This window comes from Citrus clementina, unplaced genomic scaffold (genome assembly GCF_000493195.1).
Source record: "Citrus clementina cultivar Clemenules unplaced genomic scaffold, Citrus_clementina_v1.0 scaffold_4, whole genome shotgun sequence".
Classification (NCBI taxonomy): Eukaryota; Viridiplantae; Streptophyta; class Magnoliopsida; order Sapindales; family Rutaceae; genus Citrus; species Citrus x clementina.
In genome coordinates, this window is record NW_006262274.1 from 21,605,800 (window position 1) to 21,627,960 (window position 22,161).

The 22,161-nt window shown below is 37.0% G+C and overlaps 5 protein-coding genes across 5 annotated transcripts; 2 read left to right on the forward strand and 3 right to left on the reverse strand.

Annotated features, from left to right (window-relative positions):
• Positions 1-768: 768 nt before the first annotated feature.
• LOC18045670 (3-oxoacyl-[acyl-carrier-protein] reductase 4) lies at positions 769-5,868 on the forward strand. The gene is made up of 11 exons (XM_006438045.2): positions 769-1,180; positions 2,055-2,197; positions 2,449-2,502; positions 3,197-3,277; positions 3,369-3,414; positions 3,495-3,589; positions 3,668-3,700; positions 4,225-4,359; positions 4,479-4,572; positions 5,031-5,113; positions 5,474-5,868. The coding sequence occupies exons 1-11, from the start codon at positions 1,006-1,008 to the stop codon at positions 5,504-5,506; spliced, it is 972 nt and encodes a 323-aa protein (XP_006438108.1). The 5' UTR covers positions 769-1,005; the 3' UTR covers positions 5,507-5,868.
• An 846-nt stretch (positions 5,869-6,714) lies between these two features.
• LOC18044759 (TLC domain-containing protein At5g14285) lies at positions 6,715-7,855 on the forward strand. The gene has a single exon (XM_006438046.2). It carries the CDS (start codon positions 7,084-7,086, stop codon positions 7,822-7,824), a length of 741 nt encoding a protein of 246 aa, XP_006438109.1. The 5' UTR covers positions 6,715-7,083; the 3' UTR covers positions 7,825-7,855.
• A 500-nt stretch (positions 7,856-8,355) lies between these two features.
• Positions 8,356-13,777, reverse strand: LOC18045671 (DNA polymerase alpha subunit B). The gene is made up of 16 exons (XM_006438047.2): positions 13,607-13,777; positions 13,446-13,521; positions 13,076-13,207; positions 11,858-12,215; positions 11,678-11,773; positions 11,496-11,575; positions 11,018-11,093; positions 10,769-10,945; positions 10,175-10,279; positions 9,974-10,069; positions 9,802-9,894; positions 9,659-9,697; positions 9,522-9,563; positions 8,913-9,043; positions 8,696-8,822; positions 8,356-8,533 (listed from the first exon to the last, which is right to left on the reverse strand). The coding sequence occupies exons 1-16, from the start codon at positions 13,680-13,682 to the stop codon at positions 8,375-8,377; spliced, it is 1,863 nt and encodes a 620-aa protein (XP_006438110.1). The 5' UTR covers positions 13,683-13,777; the 3' UTR covers positions 8,356-8,374.
• A 511-nt stretch (positions 13,778-14,288) lies between these two features.
• Positions 14,289-16,743, reverse strand: LOC18045672 (lysine histidine transporter 2). The gene is made up of 7 exons (XM_006438048.2): positions 16,452-16,743; positions 15,977-16,360; positions 15,464-15,857; positions 15,248-15,353; positions 15,041-15,132; positions 14,836-14,904; positions 14,289-14,737 (listed from the first exon to the last, which is right to left on the reverse strand). Exons 1-7 carry the CDS (start codon positions 16,628-16,630, stop codon positions 14,639-14,641), a joined length of 1,323 nt encoding a protein of 440 aa, XP_006438111.2. The 5' UTR covers positions 16,631-16,743; the 3' UTR covers positions 14,289-14,638.
• Positions 16,744-17,720: 977 nt separating this feature from the next.
• LOC18044760 lies at positions 17,721-21,021 on the reverse strand. The gene is made up of 2 exons (XM_006438049.2): positions 20,024-21,021; positions 17,721-19,142 (listed from the first exon to the last, which is right to left on the reverse strand). The coding sequence occupies exons 1-2, from the start codon at positions 20,729-20,731 to the stop codon at positions 17,853-17,855; spliced, it is 1,998 nt and encodes a 665-aa protein (XP_006438112.1). The 5' UTR covers positions 20,732-21,021; the 3' UTR covers positions 17,721-17,852.
• Between the last annotated feature and the right edge of the window lie 1,140 nt (positions 21,022-22,161).

A 22,161-nucleotide genomic window follows, 5' to 3' on the forward strand; every position in this document is an offset into this window, starting at 1 on the left:
TTGGACAATCATGGTTTTTTAAAACAAAAGATTGTCGTCCGTATAACTCTTTGTTTTGGTTTTTCAGATGCCTTAAACTCAACAATTAACTGATCTTTGGAATGGGATTAATGATCAATACCCAAAAACCTTAAACAACAATAATTAAATTTATACGGGTGTGTGATTTTAGAGACAAAAAAAAAAAAAAAACTAAATTTACATGTGTCCTCAAATGTAATTACCAAAGAAAAAGGATTTTATTAGTTTGATAAAGAGGTGCCAATGGCTTCACTCAAATTTTTTATATCGTTAAATGAATAATTCTTTATTTTTAAATTGAAAAAAAATTAAAATATTTGTTCGAAGTTAGGAGAGTTATTTTGTGGTGGGTGAATAAATACTAGGAATATTGACATTGAAATTTTAACTTGTAACGTGACGGTACTTACCTATTGGATAATATAATAATAATTTTAAAATTAATAATTTATTAATAAATAACTCATATAATAAAAATATAAATTGAGATCAAAATATTAGAATCCCCGGGCGCTCTCAAATCATGCCCGGGAGAAGAGCATTAGATGAGCAGATCAACTAATTTTGATTACTAATTACCGAAACGGCAGAATAAGTCATAATAATATCGTCTAATTGCAATCTTGCCACTTAGACAATAAGTAGCTGACGGCTGAGATCTACAAGGTCCATTGGGTGCATGGTAAATAAATAAAAAAACAGGCCTGATACTGTCCACCAAGACAAAAGTAAGTATACAGAAGAGCACAGTGGCTCCCCAGCAACTCATTCGCATCACATAAAAGCCACACGAACTTCGTTCACATCGCCACTCCAAAACAGTCTCCGGATTTTCCAAAGCAAAAACAATTTTTTTTTTTTTTTTGGTTGGCTTGTTGTATAAAAGGGAGCGAGCAAGGAAGCGTCTCTCGAAACCATTACCACAAAACTTCATTTCTGGCTACCCTCTTGTCTTGGATTATTTCGTTTCGCGGAAAACCTCTCATGGCTGCCGTCGCCGGATCCAACATTGTCGCGTTCAAATCGGCGGCTGCTTCCGCGAAATTCGGCGATCGAAAAATCCCGCAGTTTCGTCAATGGTCTCCTGTTCAGGTTAAGGCTCTGCCTCGCCCTTCCGTTGAGCTCAAGCGTAGATGGAACAGCTCCTTCGCTTCTTCTGGTACCGTTTCTTCTTGTTCACGTTTTCAATTCATTGTTTTGTTGTGTTATTTGGAGCAAAATTTGCATTCGTTTTAGGCATATATGCGGTGATATCTTTGAGATTTTTGGATGTTATTGACACCGAAAATATTAAAGCCCGTTTCTTAAAAGCACCTACCAAGTACTTTTCTGGAAGGCATTGGGAGTAATTTCATGGTCAGAGGTTTTCTCTATATGACCTTCTTTCAAGTGCTCCTTCAAGAAGAATTCCAATTTTTTTGTTTCATTCTTTTCTTTTATTACCCAGACAATATGAAATAAAAGCCAAGCAAACTTGTCTATTTGAAAGTGCATTTGACAGTGACATGCAACTAACCTACAGTATCTAACTGCTTTGAATCCATTTCATCTTGTTGAAGAGTAAAATTATACATTGTACGGAATGGGGCCGGTAATTGATCAAGTTCTATCATCCCGTCCTTTTGCCCTCAGTCGGATTTCCCTTAACTTAAAGGGAGCAGTCTGGAAAACAGAAAAATTGGATTGGCTACTTAGCCACTATAGTTGCAAAAAGTTTCATCTGATCGACCTGCTGTTTGCAAGTTCACTACTTCTGCCGCTATATGAGATGGGGGGAAAAAAAGTTAGTTAGTTGACTTCATTCTTAAAGAAAATGGGTTTACTGATTTGACCCGTCTAACACTTCAGCAAATATTTAGGGAAATTAATCCAGAGCATGCTATTGCTTCTATATCTGTTTGCAATATAGGCTTTCTGTACAGATACACATCACATCATGTCCCAAATCCTTCCACTTTTGGCAATTTTGTTTGGTATAGATAAAATCAATTATCTTTAAATCTAGATCTCATTGATTGTAATGGTTCACGCAGGAATCAGAGCTCAGGTTGCCACCATAGAACAAGCAACCAATGAAGCAGCACAAAAGGTGGAAGCTCCTGTGGCTGTGGTGACTGGTGCCTCTAGGGGTATTGGCAGAGCAGTAGCGATGTCCTTGGGAAAAGCAGGTTGCAAGGTTAGTGAGTTATTAACTAGAGAAGGCTCATCTCATGTATACACATGCAGGCGCTCTGTAGTTGGCAGGGGTCTGACCCAAGAATGAAAATAAATAGCTCTGTGATATTGTAGCCAGCTAACCTTCGATGGCTGAAGCCAAGTATTCAGTATCTTGAAGCCTTCTGTCGAAGATCATGTTAAATGATTGTTTTAGTATTGTTACCTTTTGATACTGTATTAGTGAATGTGGTTACTTTTGCATCATTACAGGTCCTGGTAAATTATGCTAGGTCATCAAAGGAAGCCGAAGAAGTTTGCAAAGAGGTAAATGAAATTGTATTGAAAGAAATATAGGTAAGTACTCATGAAAATTGTCTTTGAAAGAAAAATAGATGAGTATGCTTAAAAAATTACGCATCTCTGTTTTCGAATCTACCGTAAGAGATCTTCCACATGTTCTAAGATATTATTTCCTGAATCCTAGATTCAGCAATTTGTTTAGTAATACTTTCTCACTATTCAAGGCTATACTTCCGCATGTTTCATTTGCTAATGCATTATTTAGAATTTTAAAGAAGCTGCAGTATCCTTTTGCCTATATAAGTAGAAGAATACTATAAAGTCATCCAAATATATGATGCTATGTATTTTAAAGAGTTGATACATTTGGCTCTTTGAAAAGCAGGATCCTTTTGGTTGTTACTTTCTACTGTTGCTTTTTACATCTTCTTGGCTGCATGTCATGTATTATGAACTAGTCAAGTGTAACCTGAAAAGTAAGGAAAGACAAATGTGCCCCGTTTTTTTAAGTTAAAACAGGCAATTCTTCTTATCACATTTGTTTTCTCTATCCATAAGATTTCATTCACACTGTTTTATGCTTTATACCCAAAAGATTGTTGCATTTCCTGCACCTGCTATTGTCATCTCTCATGTTCTTCAGACGTTAGTGACGTTTGGTGGTCATCCTGCTTGATTTAAAATGACTGATGGAGTTGCTTTTACAATATTTTTGTAGATTGAGGGGTCTGGCGGTCAGGCTCTTACTTTTGGTGGAGATGTTTCCAAAGAAGCTGATGTGGAATCAATGATCAAAACTGTGAGCAAATGTTCTCTTGGCTTATTAAGTTTTTCTGATTGCCATCAATTACTTATGGAATGCTCATGAGAGATGATTGTGAAATCTGCAGGCTGTCGATGCTTGGGGAACCGTTGATATATTGATTAACAATGCAGGTTATACAGCAGTCTCACTTCATGTCTCATGAGTTTCAGATTTTTCAATCCAGTGCCCTAAATATCTACCATGTTTTCAGGAATCACTAGAGATACATTGCTCATGAGAATGAAGAAGTCACAATGGCAGGACGTTATTGATCTGAATCTTACAGGTGTATTCCTGTGTACACAGGTGCACATTCCTATGATCTTACTAGTTATGCTAATGGATGCTAACGTATATTGGAACTGAGGCCATTTATCTTTGCAGGCAGCAGCCAAAATCATGATGAAGAAGAAAAAGGTATAATAATGCGTCCATCGTGGGGTTATTCAATAGATCAGTTAGATCAACCAATTGAGCTACAGTCTACAGGATTGTTTCAATACGACATGGTGTTATTTTCTCACATGGGGTTGTTAAGCTTGTTTCTCTTCCGGATTTCCATGTTTTTGATTTCTGCATTCTTTTTGCATTTTTCCTTTTTCGGAGCTCCTTTGCTTCTTTTGTGCAGAAATACAGTCAGATTGAACTATGGGGCTTTCCACTGTGATTTATCAATATGACATGGTGTTGTTTTCTAAACAAATTTAACAAACTTAGGACTAGAACCATTGTTATACAATTGAAGGCTTTTACTTTCTCACTTTTAAATGGCAACTGGTTTTCTTGCATCTGAACTAAATGTTTTCTTGTATTAAGAATCACAAAAAAGGGGGGAGAGGGGGGGGGGGGGGGGGAAGAGTATTAATACAGGAGTGGTTTTGCTTTATGTATGTTTGTTCAACATTGAAATATTCCTTCTCAGTCAACTTTTGATTTTGCAGGGAAGAATAATCAATATAGCATCAGTTGTTGGACTGGTTGGAAATATTGGCCAAGCCAATTACAGTGCTGCAAAAGCAGGTGTTATTGGCCTGACAAAAACTGTTGCAAAGGAATATGCAAGCAGAAACATTAATGTGAGTATCCAGATTCCTTATTTATTTATTTATTTTGGTTCTAGTGATCACATATTTAAAAAATTCATGCAGCTGATGCTGCATATGAAATCCTCATTTATCTATGTACGTTCATTCAGGTCAATGCTATTGCACCAGGATTCATCGCATCTGATATGACCGCCAAGCTTGGCGAAGACCTAGAAAAGAAGATCTTGGAGAAAATCCCCTTAGGTGAAAGATGATTTTACAAGCTATATGTTTCTTCTGATTTTCCAGTTCTGTATCTTCAAATTTTTTAGCAAGCGCAATCTTCTCGAGCCTGAATCTTTGCTGGATTTGAAGTTTTCTGTGGAAAAGATTACTAAATAGTCCTTAGCATTCATCATGAGCAGCGGATTTAAACTTGCAATTTTCATGTGAATATTTTTGTGTCCTCATTTATTATACGTAGAGATACTAAAGGCATCAAATTTATCACTCCCTTGTTTTCACTGCTTCAATCAAATCTTTGATGGCGCTTGAAAAGAATTTGTGGTGAACCCTTCTATCACCTTCTTGTTTTCACTGGTTCAATCAAGAGTTTTTTAAGTTTAACAACACACTTACAAAACAGTTCACATATCAGAAAATATGTTTAGCAAATGAAATCGAGTGCTTGAAGATAGTAACAATATTTATTATGTTTTCAGGTAGGTATGGCCAACCTGAAGAAGTTGCTGGACTGGTGGAATTCTTGGCCCTCAATCCCGCTGCCGGTTACATTACTGGACAGGTTTTGAATCTATTTCATTATTTTGTTACTGTAAATTCTATTTGGTGTTGGATCTCAGCTATTTTTTGAAGGCGATCAGCCCCAAAGGATGACTTATTTTATTGGCTACACATGTAGCCTACCATTAATCAATTCTCGCCTTGTCTTGGCTGTGGCTCTGGACATGCAGTGGCTGGCATGGAATAACTTATTATTCCGTGCTTGGTTTTGTCTTTGACTTGACAATGCAATATCTTGCTTTTCCATCCTTTGCCATAGCCATGTCGTGGCTATATCCTCCTTTGTTCTTATTTTCCTTACCTGTCTTCCTTATCCCGTTTTATGTGTTTGATTTCTCAGTTTGATGTTATTATCTTGCAGGTGCTTACTATTGATGGAGGAATGGTTATGTAGGTCAGTGACCCATTCTGCCTGGTTTAGTTTCAGTTCTGACCTGCAGCTTCTCATATGTAAGATCGACTGGGTTGAGACTTTGTTTGCTTTATGATCCTATGAGGAAATGTTGCCAAAGTGTTGTGAAATAAAAATTCAGGTAAGTTTTGGTAGAATTTAAGCTAAGCATGTTGCAAAAACCAAACATGAGGCGCGTAACATTTGTTGTACTTCAAATTGGCATTACGGAATGTAGTTTTTGGGTGATACATACTCTGCTATATGTTGTCTTCAAATTGCTTTCAAAAACTTAAGTTGGTTTAGGTAGTCGTAGCTGAGCATATTGGATAACGTTCCTTCATTTATTTATCATGGAGGTTATAATTTTTTTTTTTGGGTGTTGGACACCGCCTGCTGTTCAAATAAGTGAAGGGCTAGTTGTTTACTTAAATCTCATCAAGCGCATAGTAATATTTTTTTGGTAACGCTAATTTTAGAGCATCTCCAAAAGACTCTATAAATTTTACTCTTTAAATATTTATTTGTTTATCTATGTGGTAAATAGATGAGTGAAAAAAAATATTATTCTCCAAAAGACTCTTTAAATAGAAATGAGTTAATATTATTTTAATTACATGATTATTTTTTTAAAAGAAAAATCAATAGTAATTAAAGCACATTTCTCTTTTTTTTCAATAAAAAGTAATAAAATATAAATTAAAAAGAGAGAAAGTAACTCTTTAAATTTAAAGAGAAATGATTATTTCTTATTTGAAGAATTTTAATTAGAGTGTCTTTTGAAGTCTTAAATATTGATGTAACTCTTTAAATAAATAATAAAATTTTATTTGAAAAGTCTTTTGGTGATATTCTTAGAATCATGAGAATCCACTCAAGTTTTTTATTTTCCGTAGAAGCGGCGGACATGCGATGACATTGCTATTTGCAAGTATAGTAGATAATCTATAATTCAGGATAAAAGCATTTCATCAACAATATCTTAAACCAACTATTGGTTGTGAAAATTCAAAGCGATACTGTTTAATTGTACGAAAAATATTATTTGTAGTATGTAAGGTTTTTTTTTCTCCTTTTTCTTTTTAATATAAACAATGAGGAGGCAGATAGTTACCTCCCGAACAATAAAAATATTCGAATATCCTTCGAGCATAAAGCATAGCGTATTCGTGTAGTAAAAATATCGAAAATTAAGGTTTATTGTACGTGTACTCAATTTAATGTCCAACCGATAAGGTTTATCAAGCGTACAGACAGGGACAGCCACAGCCCACAAGCCAACCAACTCCAAAAAGGTTTATTGTACGTGAACTCAATTTAATGGCCAAACCGCTAAGGTTTATCAAGTGGACAGACAGGGACAGCCATAACCCACAAGCCAACCAACTCCAATAACAACACCCCGTGACAGCCAAACTGCATTGAGCACTAGGCTTCACGGCTCCTGTTATCAAAATTCAAATCAGTTCTTTCTGAAGACTGATAAGTTACAAGTGGGAATTCTCTTCCCTAATAGCAATAGATTCGCGAATTTCTGTAAACTGTCGATCCGCAGTTGTTCTTATTGCAACTGGGTTTTCATGGACCCCTTCCGTAGTAGTAGTTTAAACTTCTCGACGTTCTTTCTCATGTTTTATGCACTTTACGTTTTTGCCTACTTTGTAGTTTTCCGAGGTTGGCCGAAACATCGAGCTGAAGCTTCGAGTTGCTTCATCTCCTTAGCTCATGGAACACCTGCAGTTCTCCTCTCTAGCCATGCAGCAATTACAAGCACCCAAACTACTTTCGCCTCCCCAAACACTACTCTCCAAGACATTGTTCTTGAATTCAGCATGGCTTACTTCTTAATGGACTTGCTTCACTACATAATATTCACCCCTCGTGATATCCTCTTCATACTCCACCATGTAGCAACGCTTTACGTGTTTGTGACTTGTCGTTATGTGGTTCATTACGGAGCATTTGAACTTCTTATACTTCTGATTCTTGCTGAAATTACGAGTCCTTGCCAGAATGTGTGGTCTCTTTCCAGTTTCTGGAAAGCTGATGTACCGGCTTCTGCCAGATTGCATGACCTCTTGTCTGCTCCTTTTTATACCTTCTATTCTGTTGTCAGAGGAATTCTGGGACCTCTCTTTGTGTACAAGCTGTGGCTCTTTTATATCTCTGGGGCTGCTGATAATTTGATTCCTATTTGGGCGTGGCTTTCTTGGATGGTTGTGATTACAAGTGCAATCTTGCTCAGCCTGTTGTGGGTTCTCAGTAATTGGATTGGGTGGTATAGAAATCTGGGCTACAGTGCCGGAAAGAAAGTGATCTAGAACTAACGGGTTTTTCAATTTGGCTTCTGCAACATCGTCTCATGGGGACTTCTCATTTTAGGATCTATATGCATATTGTTGAATTGTTCTTCTGTAGTCTCAGCATTTGTTGTTAATACATGAAGTGGAATTGTAAATGGGATTTCTATTTTCAGTAAATATGAACTGTGCAGTCTAAATCTCTTATTTGCTTCTGATTTGGACTATTTGTTAGATGGCTATTCCAAAAGTAGAATCAATAGACGTAGGAAGGAAATAAAATGAATAATTATAAGGCCACTCCTACTAGCTGGGAAAAATAATTACAGTGTATTGTAGAATTTATGAAGTGTTAATTGTTAGCAGAAGCGGCAATGACAAGTACCTCTTCTCTCCACTAAACAATCCAATTGCTTCTGCTGGTTCTGTCAATTGCAGCCCCTGGAGCAGTTTGGCCCTGAAGGTTGACTCAACAGCTTCCCGAATCTTTAATGTTGGATATTGTGGCCCATCTTTGAATCACTGCAAGAAGTCTGCACGATAGTAGACATGTTTGACTTCATTCCACGAATTATATGCTGATAATTGAAGCATTCATCATCTCAGGACTCCCATGGTAGTAAATCTCTGCAAAGGTGCCGCTTCCTTCTCCCTTGGCTAGTCTTCCTGGATTCACGCAGACACACCTCTTTTGCTCTTCCCCTTCATTTCTTCCACCAAGGGACAACACCTGTACCCAAAGAGAAATTACATAGGATGCATTATGTCGGGCTTTTTTTTTTTTTTTTTTGAGATATCAAATTGAGTTTTTAGAAACTTGAAAGCTATCTTTCATCATTGTAATAATAGAATCTGATTTGTGTTGCCCTATTTACTGGACTCAATTACCAACCTTTATGAAGTACTTCATGTCTGAAGGTAGGATGATTATATCTGGAATTGTAGAGATAGTAAGAGCTTCTTGAGCAAGTGAAAAATCCAATGGAATGCCTTCTGCAGGTGGATATAGAGGATAAAAGCTGCTCCAAAATCATAAAGAGTTAAAAACTTACAAAAACGCTGGACCCATCAGTGATATATCAAGTGAATAGATCTCTATTTATACATGCCTGCGCTGGTTGGGTATATGGTTTGCAAGTCTACCCATGCGATCATTAGATGTTCCATCTTTGGAACATCTTGACATCTCCTCTCCACTAAGCTGTTTAAGGACATCCACAGTGCAGCAACCTACTTTGATCTGAAAGCCCAAACCGTTAACAGTAAATAACACACATTTGTATCTCCAATTAGCACATTGTAAGATCACTTAACCAAGAAATAAAGCAAGGCGTAATCATGCATAAATCTGAGTTATAATGTAAACTGACAGACTGCACTGTGAAGTGTGTGGAAATTTCAAGGTCTGTTACAGCCACTGTAAGAACTTAATGCATTAGACTCATCACAGATATTGCTATGGCATATTTGTTTAATATGGGGTATTTTATTTTGGTGTATGCGTAGTAGCAGCTTTGACTAGCTATTTCCTGAAGAAGCTCAGTGGTTCTTAGATAGCTATGGTTTCGAGGTCTTGGTCTTCCCATGAGATTTTAGAATAGCAAAATCAAGGATTTTATTATCAACATTACATTTGAAAATGCAACAAGGACAAAAATAAATAGTGGATAAAAGCATGAAAGAACCGAAATTTTTTTGAACAAGGTAGCTGCTATTACCTGATTTGCCTCAAACGTCCCTGGATTTGTAAGACTGGTTATCTGAACACAGAATACAAGTTTTGAGACCACAAATAATCGAAAATTATGGAGGTAGCTCTGACAAGTTCACATGAACTAGACATGAAATCATGTACCTGATGTATGATATCAGGTGGCTGAATATCAAAAGGAGGCTGCACAATTTACCATTTCATTGTCATTACTATGTGCCACATATAAAATCACAAAAATAGGCCCAGAAAATAGTATTTTATCCTTCATTAAGCACTAAAGTTACCTGAGGCAAAACGAAATCATGGTTAGCATCCCGTATAGAAGGCACAAGAATCGCACGTACTTCAGAACCCATATACTCTACATAATCTTGCAACTGAAAAAAAAGAAACAAAAAAATTGCAATGATTAAAGAAACACAACCAGGCTTTATCCCTAATAAATAAAAGCAATACCCTTCTGAGAATTTCCAGATGAAATATTTCATCAAAGCTTGAGTCTGTAGTTCCTTTCTTAATCTGTGGATGTTCAGAATCAACAAACGGGCCCAGCTGAAGAAAATTCAAAGAGTCATGATGTAAAATTTCCATGGTTCCATAGTAAAAACTACAATCTACTTCAAACAATCATTCAATTAAAGAGTTATGGATCTATACCAAAATAAGCAATTGAGGCTGCTTTCGTTTTGCATATGATATAAGCTCCTTCAAAGGCTCAAAATATAAGTTGTCTGTTGTGGTAAAAGGGCCTGCTGCAATAATCTATTTTGAAAATAAAAAATGTAAGATTCCACAGGGATCTACATAAATCGCAGAACATCAAAGAGGAACCATGCTTGAGTTTTGGTTTCTTTATTATCGCAAATTTCTCAACCATATAACACAGCCAATCAGAACCCTCTGCCTTTTCAGGTTGGGAAAAATCGATCTCCAGTCAGACGATTAAATTCATATATTTTGCTAACTCTAGGTTTTTTAAATCACCCTTTCCCTTCAAAAGGTCTTCAACTCACTCATTTCTTACTGATGCATCATTATCCCTAGAATATTTCTACAATATTTCAAGTCATTTGTGCATCACTTTGTGGTCCAACATAAATTCTTCAAATTCTCACAGTTTTAATCTTATTGGTCTAGGATGTGCCAACATATGTGAACACATGCAACTGGAGACACAGTTTGACACGGTTAAGCAGAAAACATGCTGTTATTTTAATGTCTTGAAATGATGTAGGAGACAAGTTTGCGCACCATTGATATCTCTTCTGGCCTAGAGATCACAACTGTTGAATGGATCTCCTGATCCAAAGCTTGCTTCATTGAAGGATGCACATCCACAACAGCATCAACAGGCAAAGGAATTTGATCTACTAGTTTGGATGCAATCAAACAATGACCGCTTGGATTGCTCCCCTCAATGCCTACTACCTGTAGCAATGCTGTATTTAAAATTTCAATAAATGGATCAAGATCTTTAATGCATTTAGCCGATGTCTTTACCTGGCCAGGGAAAAGGGAAAACTCGCCCAGTTTATGCAAGTCTAGACGAACACGTTGCCCTCCAGAATGTTCAACACTGTCAAATGTGATCAGAATGAGACTCAAATTCGAGAAGACACTAAGAGATAGATGCCATATTATGATTAGTAATGCCTTTCCGACTCATGAAAGATGTCAAACAAGTGGTCAGGTTTTGGATTTATCAGGTGCTTATCAAGTAGTTCTCTGCCAATAAATAAACATATCCAATAAGATGAAGCTTATCATCTGGTCTTACACAAATTAATACACCTACAAACCAGGCGCATTGATGCCCTGCTTGGCCTGGACACCTACAGCTATATACGTAAGGCCTCATTGTTAAGCGTGTTTCCATTCGGTTGTTTTTTTCTCATTCACTCAGTGCGTCAGGAAAAGTAAGCCACCCCTTAGGTTCTGCTTCCATTTTGATGCACATGAAAAGGAAAAGTTATTTTACCTACTTTGTAGCAACACGGATTTATCATTCAAATGACCATCCCCATCACAACAGATCATTCCAACTGCAAATAAAGTCCTCTGAAGAAATAGATTCCATTAGATGCATGGATTTTTAGCTTTATATAACATACATCATAGTAACAGAGACATAGTGAATCAACAAGGCAGCAAAAGTATTACCTGTGAAGCAACTGTGGGGTCTGTTGGTTCCTCATAAAGCCCGGACGAAACAAGTGCATTTGCATGCTTTCTAATGCGATTTTCAAGTGCATTAAACTACATAACCAAAAAATTGCATTAGCAGAACACATAATGGAGCAAAAGAAAAAGAACTGTTTTACCATAAAGAAAATCAGATACCCTGTCTTCAGTCCTGTCATACATGAACCTGCAGCCTGGTTCTGGTCCAGATCCATGTACCATCAAGGAGCATTTCTTGCCTGTTTTAACCCTTTTAATGATATCATCTTCAGTATTCTCATCATCATGTTCAATACATCCATTCTCTGTATTGGGCAGATTATTGATGTTGAATTTCACCACAAGCTTTTCTGTTCGTCGCCCAAAGGGTGTCGCGAGTTTTGACGGTTTATCCGAAGAATAACCATTCGCATTAGCTTTATAAGTTGAATCTAATGCATCTGAATATAACTTCAGATTGTCTGTTGGCGTGCCCAAAATATCTTCTGCTATATTTTCATCTTCATTATTCAAAATCCTACACACCAGGTTCTTAATTATTCATTCACATCATAAGGAATTAATAACCGAGAGTTATTCTACCTCGAATCTGCAAATTAACAAAATATAGCTCAACAATAGAAAAATTGGAGCTCTGTTATGACATCAAACTTTTACCATAAAGAGGATAGAATTCTTCCACTGACAAACTTTTACTCCAAGTTCTATCCAAATGCAGTTACCAGACAAGAAGGAGCTGACTACAATTACCAACTATTATGATTGTTAAAATAGTAATTAAAAGATCAGGATAACAAAAGTAACAATAATTTTCCCATGGAGAAAAAAATGACAAATAAATATCTTCTGCTATGTGTTCATCTTCATCATTCAAAATCCTACACAACAGGTTCATAATTATTCATTCACATCTAAAAGGAATTAATAAACTAAGAGTTATTCTGCCTCAAATCTGAAAATTAACAATGTACAGCTCAACAATAGAAAAATTGGAGCTTTGTTATGACATCAAACTTTTACTATAAAGAGGACAGAATTCTTTCACTGACAAACTTTTACTCCAAGTTCCTTCCAAATGAAGTTACCAGACAAGAAGGAGCTGACCAATTACCAACTATTATGATTGTTAAAATAGTAATTAAAAGATCAGAACAACAAAAATAACAATAATTTACCCATGGAGAAAAAAATGACAAATAAATGATTCCAGAATCATTCTACTTATCAACTTATGACTAGATTATACCCTAAATCTTAAAAGGCCACAATCTTGTCTACCTAACATCACCTAATTCAACCCCTGAAGCATCCATTTATCAAGTTAAACAAACAACCAAGCAAACAAAATGCATAAGAACAATTATCAGAACTGCTCACATGTCCACATCTTTACTTGAGTAGATATGCAAACTGGGTTCCTCTTTAATAATTGCTTCTTTCTGCTCATTTTGCAAATGCAGCATAAACCCATCCATTTCATCATCTTTAACTGTCGACTCATCCAATTGCCTGTCCAAAATCATCGATTAAACAAACATAAATTTCAAAAAAGTTATTCATTACACCATCCAAGTAAAACAGAATAAGAAATAAAACACAAAACCTAATTGATTTCTAATCTCTAAAACAGATAAATTATCTTCCCATTAACCGAATACAGAGTTCATTTTAATTTAATTTAATTTTTTCAAGGATAAACTTAAAAGAGGCAACTTTTAGCTAATAAAGAAACTAAATTAAAAATTACCGATTAAGATAATAAACCTCCCAGCTTGAGACGAGATCCGAGGGCTTAAGATTATAATTGATGCAGAAAGTAAGACCTAAATGAACAAATAATTAAAATCGGGAGTATCAGCTTTTGAAAATTCGAGTGGAATTCAAGGGCAAAAGTGGTAAAGCAGTTACATTTCTTTAGAACTTCACCCTCGTCGACAAAATTGAATCCGTTCTTTTGGAATTCTGCTTTAATTTCTTCTTCCATGGCGATTATTGTCTGTCACTCTCGCTCACTCTACTCCAGTCTAGGGTTTCACTGATTTTCCTTGGAGTGCTACACAGGGAAATGGCGGGAAAATAAATGAGATGACAGGGATATCGCGCGGTTGTGCGTATTTACATGAATACCCCTATCTTTTGTTTCGGTGACGGAAATACCCTTTTTCAACTTCCCAAAATAAAAAGTGAAAATACTACCAACCCCCAATGTTTACATTAATATCACTCAAGTGAGCGAAGGGTGCTGCTATGGCAGAATACCCCTTGCCAGACTTCATGCTTCCCAGTAGCTCATTTCTTCGTTCGCTTGGCAACATTAGCCCATTACCTTCACTCTCGAATCTCGATGTACACAATTTTATCCGTTGAATTTTTACCACGCTTATATCTACCGCTACATCATTGATTGAGTTAAGATTTACATGTGATAAGATAAAAATAATATTGACGGAAGCTTCTGGTTGAAACCTGTGAATGGGATAAATTCTTATATAATTTTTGCTACAGATAAAATTAAATTTTTTTTTAAAGATAATACAATCTTATTAAGACCATAGGAATGGTAAAATAAGAATAAAATAATACACAGGTGAACCAGTTTAACATCAAAGGAGCTCTTGATTGGACCACAATGTCACAATAAATGTTGATTACAATTGATGAATAAAGCTTAACTAGGACTAGCAAGTACAGAAGATCTTCCTTCTCTTGTTACGTTGCCTGATCGATTTTTCTAAACATTTGAAATGATAAAGTCAAATATTTATTTTTACAAAAGCCAATATAAATTCTATCAAGTCAAGCTTTAATTTGACTATTGGATCAACCAGGTGGGGGCTCGAGAAGTAATAATTAACCGAACAATATTGCTACCATCACTGTCCAACTTCAAAGCAGCAGCTGCTTGCTTGTTGAATCTTGATCTAAGAAGCAGCAAGGAATTTACGAGAAGAATTCGTAGTTCTTGGCTGACATGATGATTGATCTCAGCCCACCAATGGGTGCCAAAATCATCAATAGGACACCAAGAACAATGCAGAACTGGAAACGTAAAACGTATTTCATTAATAATCAGTGTCTCAATAAGCTAGCCTCAAATTGAGTTTAAATTTCTCTTAAAAGAGTTAATCAAAACATACCCAGTTTGCGAACCAGGATAAGCTGAATCTCCTTGGCTTGTAGATGCAAAGCCACATGATGCATGGCAGCTGTACGATGAGAGCAACATTAATTCTAGCACATATAATGTGTTTCTTATTGTATATGTGTGTGTGTGTGTGTGTAAACAAGAGAAAAAAAAAAAGGTCAACTGGTAAGAAGGTTAATAAGTAGTGTAGTTCTTACGTAGTAACTTGTTGGGGCCAAAGCAAATCCTCCGAAGAATCCCATCAGGGAACCGAAGAAAGGAACGCTTATAGCAACAATCATTGTAAATGCTGAAAATGAATATTAGAACAAATGATTAATTAGTATATATGCAGCTAACTGGCAAAACGAATGGTAGAAGAATATATCGAAATGTCGGAGTCGCGTCATAGCTAGCTAGCTTACCAACATATAAAGAACGGGTGACAAGACGAAGCATAAAAGAAGGTGTGAATTTCAACTGCTTCACCAGGAAAGTTTCAATCATATCAAACACTGGCATTGCAAAAATCTGCATTCATTTGCCCCAAGAACAAGGAAGTAATAAGGTCAGAAAAGTTGTGGTGGCCATGCATACAAATTAAATTTGTTTGAGGTCTATTAATTTAACGATTCGATTACCTGGTAGCTTCCAATGACATGGACAACAACAAACAAGTTAGCTGCTGCAACGATCCAAATGGGCTTCTCAAGTGTGAGAAGGATGTTATCCTCAACAGTGTTTCCAAAAATGTAGTATCCAACGAGAGCTACAGGGAAATAGCAGATGGCAACAATGATGTATGCAACAACAACTCCTTTCCACATTGGACCCTTTGACGGTTTCTCAGGGGTTGAAGGAATTGTTGCTTGAATTTCCAGCACAACATTGTGACCAGCATAGGCAAATGCAACATCTCCCAGGGCAGTGAAGAAATTAAACATAGCATCAGTTGTTGATTTAGCATTGTATGAATAGTCCACATCAGGCTCAACCCCCTTCTCAAGTGGCACCACCCAAGCAATGGTCGAGTAACTGTCACACAAATTATCAAACTGTGTAGTTAGCATACCAATGATACATATTCCAGCACCAATCACTAATATTCTAGCCTATATTACTAGCGCATATCGATTTAATTTGGTTAGGCCTACCTCAATGACATGACCGCGGCAGCCAGAGAGACAACAGAGATGGAATTGAAGTTGGGAAGATGGGAGAGAACAAAGTGGATAGCAGCGAAGATCATGATCCAATAAGAGGTCTTAATCTCTTTGCAGCTGGGGCAAATCACTTCATGTGCTTTCTTGAACGATTTTCCTCCGGTGACCATGTAGATGATATTAGTACTCACTTCCACAATAACCTGTTGGGGCACCACAATCCACAGTCCAAGCTTATCACCAAACGCTCCTTGCCCTAGCTCGTGGTACCTATCAAACCTCTTTCCCGGCACCATTTCGTGCATTTCAACCATTTGCCAGAGGGTGTACAAGGTGACAACCCATGATATAATCAGCACAGCAATTCCAGGACCCCTAAGATGAATAGTAAAACAATTGTATTAATTAGTAACCGGATCAATCAACACGGCACAGGAACATTACATAAAACATATATTTGCGATACCATCCAAGATGAGACATGGCATAAGGAAGGCTGAGGACACCGGCGCCAACCATGGCGGTGACATTGTGAAATGCTGAGTACCACCATTTAGCATTCCTGGAAGAAGTGATTGGAAGCCAATCATCAATGGCCTTTTGCCTTGCTTCTTCTTCCTGCGACATGTTGTTATTAGGCGCCATAGTGTGATCTTCAAACAAGATTCAACTATGGCAGACCTGTTTATTTTTTTGTGAAATGTATTTTTATAAATGGGCGGGGCAATCTTGTGTCTCCTGTTTAAGTAAGTTACGGAAATGAGGGCAAGTTTAAATATGGAGACTAGAGACTGCTAAACTACCCTGAATATTAATGTCTAATAATATCATGCTACTCCTCCAAATAGGCAATTATGTCGTTAAAATTGGTGGCCCGCTTTTTTTTTCTTTTTCAACCGTCTTTTGAATCTTGGATAACCGTTCATTCAGAAAGCCATTCTGTCGTTTGCTGAATGATTAAAATGGCCCTCACAACTTAACGTTTGTGTTATTCTTGCCTATTATTAGTATGGATTTTTAAGTATGATTCATTATTCTGTGATTCTCCTGGGACTTTATAAGACCAATTTCTACTTATATTTTTAAACATATTCATGATTCATGGTTAAAAAAAGACATTAATTTAAGTGCTAATGAATAAAAATTAAATTGTGTTTATATTCATATTTAAAAATTGAAAAAATATTTATTAAGAAATTAAAGATTGATCACCACTGGCGATGGAGCCTCCTTTACAATGCACCACGGTCGTTATTGGAATCCCTAGTCCTTCAGTTAGACCTTAAGAGTTGGAGGGAGAAGGAGAAAGGAATGTGAAACCCTTTTCCCTTTCCATTGTTTGGTATTGCCATTGAATTTTAAATTCCATTAAATTGAGAGATTTTGATACCTTAATCTCAAATTTCTCATGAACTGGAAATCAAAACTTCCAAAATTATCAGATGATCAACTTTTGAAAAGCTACAATTTCTTATTTTTAAGGATCAATACAAAAATTGATCATTCAATAATCAAACTGCTGAATAATCACTTTTGAAGTTGATTTACCAAGCATATTTTAAGTGTTAGTCAATCTAAAATAATCCCAAATATGCTCTAACCCAAAATTAGAACTAGATTATATGGCGTGTCTTTGGATTCGTTGTTGTTCCAGAGTTAACCCAAATTTTGAAAGGCATTCTATAACATGAAGAAACTTGCTATCAAATTTATAAAAATGCATTTTCCTTGTTAATTCAGTAAAAGTGCTTGAAATTTTATACATAATTTACTCACAATACAAGCATGTAATCTGAAAGTGAAAGCTGGAAAAGTGGGAACGGATGAAGAGAACACAGGTTTGAAGCTCAAAGCCTCGCATGACAGATCAAGTAACTAAAGAACCAACATGCTTAAACCTCCTACCTGGCTTTAAGTTGTTTATGGAATCTTCCCCAGCCAGCCCTTGTGCACCAAAACAGAGATACTGATTCATCAGCTTCTTATCGAAGGAAGTCTGTTTTCGGTTCATTTGAGGAGTTCCGTTGATGCAAGAGGGTTCTGAAATATCCACACCGTTTTGTTTCTCCATTGATGTAGGTGAAGAAATGGATGATCCAGATAAAGGACTCGGCAATGATTGAGTTGGAGAAGCTAAATGTGGCAATGGCTGGATCACACCATGCATTAGCCCTGCAGTAAATTTGTTTTTGGTGTCTGGACTTGGAAAATCACTCCTTAGAGAAAGGATTCTTTTGTTGTTTGGAAGGGATACAGATTTCTGATACTTCTGCCTGAGTGAAATGGGGCTGTTTCCCCAATTTGTAGATATACTGGATGTCGCCAAGGTATCACCATCTCCCAACTCTGAGCTAGTAGCTTTTCTTTCCTTCCTCTTTGTCCACCGAAGAAGAAACTTGAGGCGCCTTGCAGCATAATCTATAGGACTTGACTTCTTATCATCTGGCGTGTTACTTGAGTCAAAGTCACTTTGTTCACTGAGGCAACTACTGTATTCCACACTTGCTGCATCACAAATTGCATCAGATGCATTTTCAATACCAGTATACAAGAATATCTCAGCATCAGGGACTCTAAATGAAGATCCAGGACTGACACCTATGCCCTGCCCTTTCAGATGACAAGCGATGGCGTTCCTTGCAACATTATCCTGACAGTTGGAGATTCCTCCAGCTGAAATCAACTGTTTGATTAAAATTTCGGAAGATGCTGATCTTGGATGTTGCTTGAGAAGATCTAATGGGGTCATGCCTTCACCATCCCGGATGTTTAAATTGATCAATGGCACTGTCATTAGAAGTTCCACCAGATTACATTGAATGTTCTCACTTACAGCCAAGTGTAGAGCGGTTCTGCCATTATTGTTTGTGACATTGATGGTATCTTTCACCTCTACAATCTTACCACTCACCAGCTGCTCCATAAGCTGAATCTGGTGGTCCACTCTTCGGAAGCCAGGGGACCGAAAGCCAGCCACTACCATATGGAGAAAAGTGTCGCCATAGCTATTTGTTACAGAGATCAAAGAGGGTGATTTGGCAATCAGAACCTTCACCACAGCCAAGTAACCTTTGTAAGCAGCAACATGTAAGGCTGTGTTCCCTGAGCTATCTGCAGAGTTGATGATGTCATAGGATTCTACAAGATTCTTCACTACCTGCATTAACAGATGAACAGAAATGTAAGTAGCAATTCTCAGGTGGCTGGTGGTCCAATGAAGCGTGTTGTTTCGGTAGGCAAGAAAAAACAAACTGAATCTTGTTCTCCCATAGGCTTCATAAAAATATGCAGGTTTTGTAATTCTAAATGGAAAGCAACAGCCAAAAAAATTATCTTAAATTCTCCAATCCAAATTTAAGAAATCTGTTTTGTCTTCCAATCTTGGTCATGCAGTGGTCAAAATTTTCTTTCTTCGAGGGAGACTTTTGAAGCCAAAACAAATGGGACATTGCACTGGTTTTCCAGTGCATCCAAGAAACGCATTAATGAAAAACACATTTTGCAGCTTCACCACTTCGGGCTTACCATTTATATGACCTAGCAAGTTCAATCAGGCAGATGAGGATAGCATCACCTATCAACAGAGTGAATTCTAACTCTGTGGCACACAAAGTTACATGCACTTCAATTGCAACATTTAATTCCTTGGTCAGAATGAATGAATCGAATTCCGAATCTCTCCCAACTCAAATAGAATGTTATAGTTTCGATCTTACATACTTCCAAAAGACATGAGCATTCGTTTAGAATTTTACTCAAATGTGAAAACAAGAGCAAAATTGTCTCTTACAAGGACCACCGGCAACATTTACTTCGGAAAACCCAGCTGTCTAAGTATTCCTCAGACTTTTTCATTAAAAATGCTGATGCATTGCATAACCATCACACAAACTTAGCTATAAAAAGGTTCCAGTAAACAAGAAACAGGGAAAAACTTGTAGCTAATTAGGTATCTGCTCGCCAAAAAATCAAAGACTCTGCAGTGTGAACAAATGACCAATTAGGCATCTAACAATTAGAAAGCAGAAGGTCCCTTACCTCAACCTGTCCTCTTCCAGAGGCTGAATGCAGGATGGTAGATCCCTGCACATCTCTATAAGCCAAAACATTTTCACAATCGCCAAGCAGCTGCCTCAAAATATCCAAATTCCCACCTCTAGCAACAGCATGAACAGCTCTATTCATCATCTCCCACTTAAAAACTGAATAACTGTCACTCAGTTTTTCCTCGAATTCTCCTCCACTGCTAAGGCAACACCTTGGGGCCACAGCATTATCCAGAAGCAGCCTAAACACTTCAGAATTCTTGCTCCTAGCGGCCGCATATAGAATATCAGTGACACCATACTCTCCTTCACCAAAAACAAGAAGAGGATCTCTCTGTAACAACTCCTTAACAAATCTGACATCCCCAGCTGAGGCAGCAGTGTACAGAAGCCACCCACCATAGCCAGCTCGAATCAAAGAATTGTGACCCTTCTTTGTTTCACAGTCATGGAGCAGCTTTCTTGCAACAGAAGAACGGCATTTTGCAACATCGTCAAACTGTTCCTCGTCATCCCACACAGTTTCAAGGCGGCGAATTCTGCGAAGTGAAGTGAGTTTGATGAGGAGATTGGTGTCTAGGTGGAGAAGTTCCTTTACAAGTTCATAATGACCATTCGCAGCTGCAAAGTCAATAGGTGATGCATACCACCATTGATCACCTGTGCTCTCCCAACGAAGAGGAAAGTAGGAAGGAGGCATCAAAGAAACAAAGATAAAAAACAAAGCTTTTGATTCAGATGTGAAACCCAATCGAGATTTTATCTTAGAGCTTGGGAAAAATGATTCTTTATAAGGTAAGGTTTATAATGATAAGGAATCTTGGAATGCAGGAGAAAGAAATAGAAAATTAGAGAGCTTTTGTTTGACAGTCGGAAGATGACTGCATGAGATTGAATCCTTTAATGCTTGTTCAATGACCAGTTGAAGCAAAGAAAGACATTCAAGAATCTAGAGCTAATCAAGAAAGTACCTACTTTTAACTGTTTGCGGACCACAACAAAAAGATAACGATTACGTGATTGAAAATTTTTAGTTGCCTTTACTTTTATGGAAAATGAGAATATCGGTACTGTACTTTTATTCATGGTGGAGAAAAAATTTAAACAAAGTGAGCACATAATATAGCTATAGATTCCTTTGCCCGTGAAAGGCTTAGGCCAATGAAGAGACAAATAATAATTATCTAGGTGACTTATTTGTGTGAACTAGATAACTTTCACTGAAACTGATTCAATCAATCAATATGGAGAATGAAAACGAGAAGAAAACAAGAATGAAGAGACAAATAATAATTATCTAGGTGACTTATTCGTGTAAACTAGATAACTGTCACTGAAACTGATGCAATTGATCAATATGTAGAATGAAAATGAGAAGAAAACAAGAAACAGGAGAGAAGGGTGGGGAAAGCATTGGTTTCATTGGATTCTTTCACGAAATCTTCTTTTATTTATGTGGAATTTATACTATTTGCACGCGCCCCATAATTTTAAATTGTCTTTTTGCACCTCTATATGCTATTTATAAGGTTTTTTTTTTAAAAAAATTAAAAAATACGTGAATCTATCCAAAGAGTCTTTTGCGAATATACTACTCAAGTGTTTGTACTAGATGTTAAAAAAGGTAATTGCATGAATCACGAACTTATGTCTCATTAATCCATCGGAATAAAAGGTGAGTTAATGCAAAAGACGTGTGGCTCCTTTATTTCTTGAAAATGGAATTGAGCGTGCCGTATGAACCCCACCAAACCAAACGTCACTGTAATAAATATGTCGTTCGATATCACAATTAGGCTAATTTGTTAATGCGAACTTGTTGCGGGTGCAATTGAAGAACGCTTGATTTCATCATTGCTGACCCAGCTACATGGATGGACGAGTTGGCTAGTAGTTAGGGAACAATCCATGATGGCGACCCTTTTCTCCATTGGTAAGTACGAAACCATTTTAATCTGAAGCACATGCAAAGCTTTAAGTTCACGCAGCCGCTGCTTTACTGGGTTTTAATTACAATCACCTCCAAAAGAGTCAATGACAATGACTCGTTCAAACTGGCGTTGTAATAATCTTTAAACGTATGATAGTTCTGTAGTCTTCCTATTACCGGCCACGATAATTTTCAAGCAC

Excerpts from the sequence above, each read along its gene's own strand:
- LOC18045670 (XM_006438045.2), top strand. The coding sequence starts at position 1,006 with ATGGCTGCCGTCGCCGGATCCAACATTGTCGCGTTCAAATCGGCGGCT. Across the intron at positions 2,503-3,196 it reads CCGAAGAAGTTTGCAAAGAG|ATTGAGGGGTCTGGCGGTCA; the intron begins GTAAATGAAATT and ends ATATTTTTGTAG. Across the intron at positions 5,114-5,473 it reads CCGGTTACATTACTGGACAG|GTGCTTACTATTGATGGAGG; the intron begins GTTTTGAATCTA and ends ATTATCTTGCAG.
- LOC18044759 (XM_006438046.2), top strand. The coding sequence starts at position 7,084 with ATGGACCCCTTCCGTAGTAGTAGTTTAAACTTCTCGACGTTCTTTCTC.
- LOC18045671 (XM_006438047.2), bottom strand. The coding sequence starts at position 13,682 with ATGGAAGAAGAAATTAAAGCAGAATTCCAAAAGAACGGATTCAATTTT. Across the intron at positions 9,895-9,973 it reads ATCTGGAAATTCTCAGAAGG|TTGCAAGATTATGTAGAGTA; the intron begins GTATTGCTTTTA and ends CTTTTTTTTCAG. Across the intron at positions 9,044-9,521 it reads GGACGTTTGAGGCAAATCAG|ATCAAAGTAGGTTGCTGCAC; the intron begins GTAATAGCAGCT and ends TTGGGCTTTCAG.
- LOC18045672 (XM_006438048.2), bottom strand. The coding sequence starts at position 16,630 with ATGGCGCCTAATAACAACATGTCGCAGGAAGAAGAAGCAAGGCAAAAG. Across the intron at positions 15,133-15,247 it reads CACCCGTTCTTTATATGTTG|CATTTACAATGATTGTTGCT; the intron begins GTAAGCTAGCTA and ends ATTCATTTTCAG. Across the intron at positions 14,905-15,040 it reads TGGCCCCAACAAGTTACTAC|CTGCCATGCATCATGTGGCT; the intron begins GTAAGAACTACA and ends CTCATCGTACAG.
- LOC18044760 (XM_006438049.2), bottom strand. The coding sequence starts at position 20,731 with ATGCCTCCTTCCTACTTTCCTCTTCGTTGGGAGAGCACAGGTGATCAA. Across the intron at positions 19,143-20,023 it reads CTGGAAGAGGACAGGTTGAG|GTAGTGAAGAATCTTGTAGA; the intron begins GTAAGGGACCTT and ends CTGTTAATGCAG.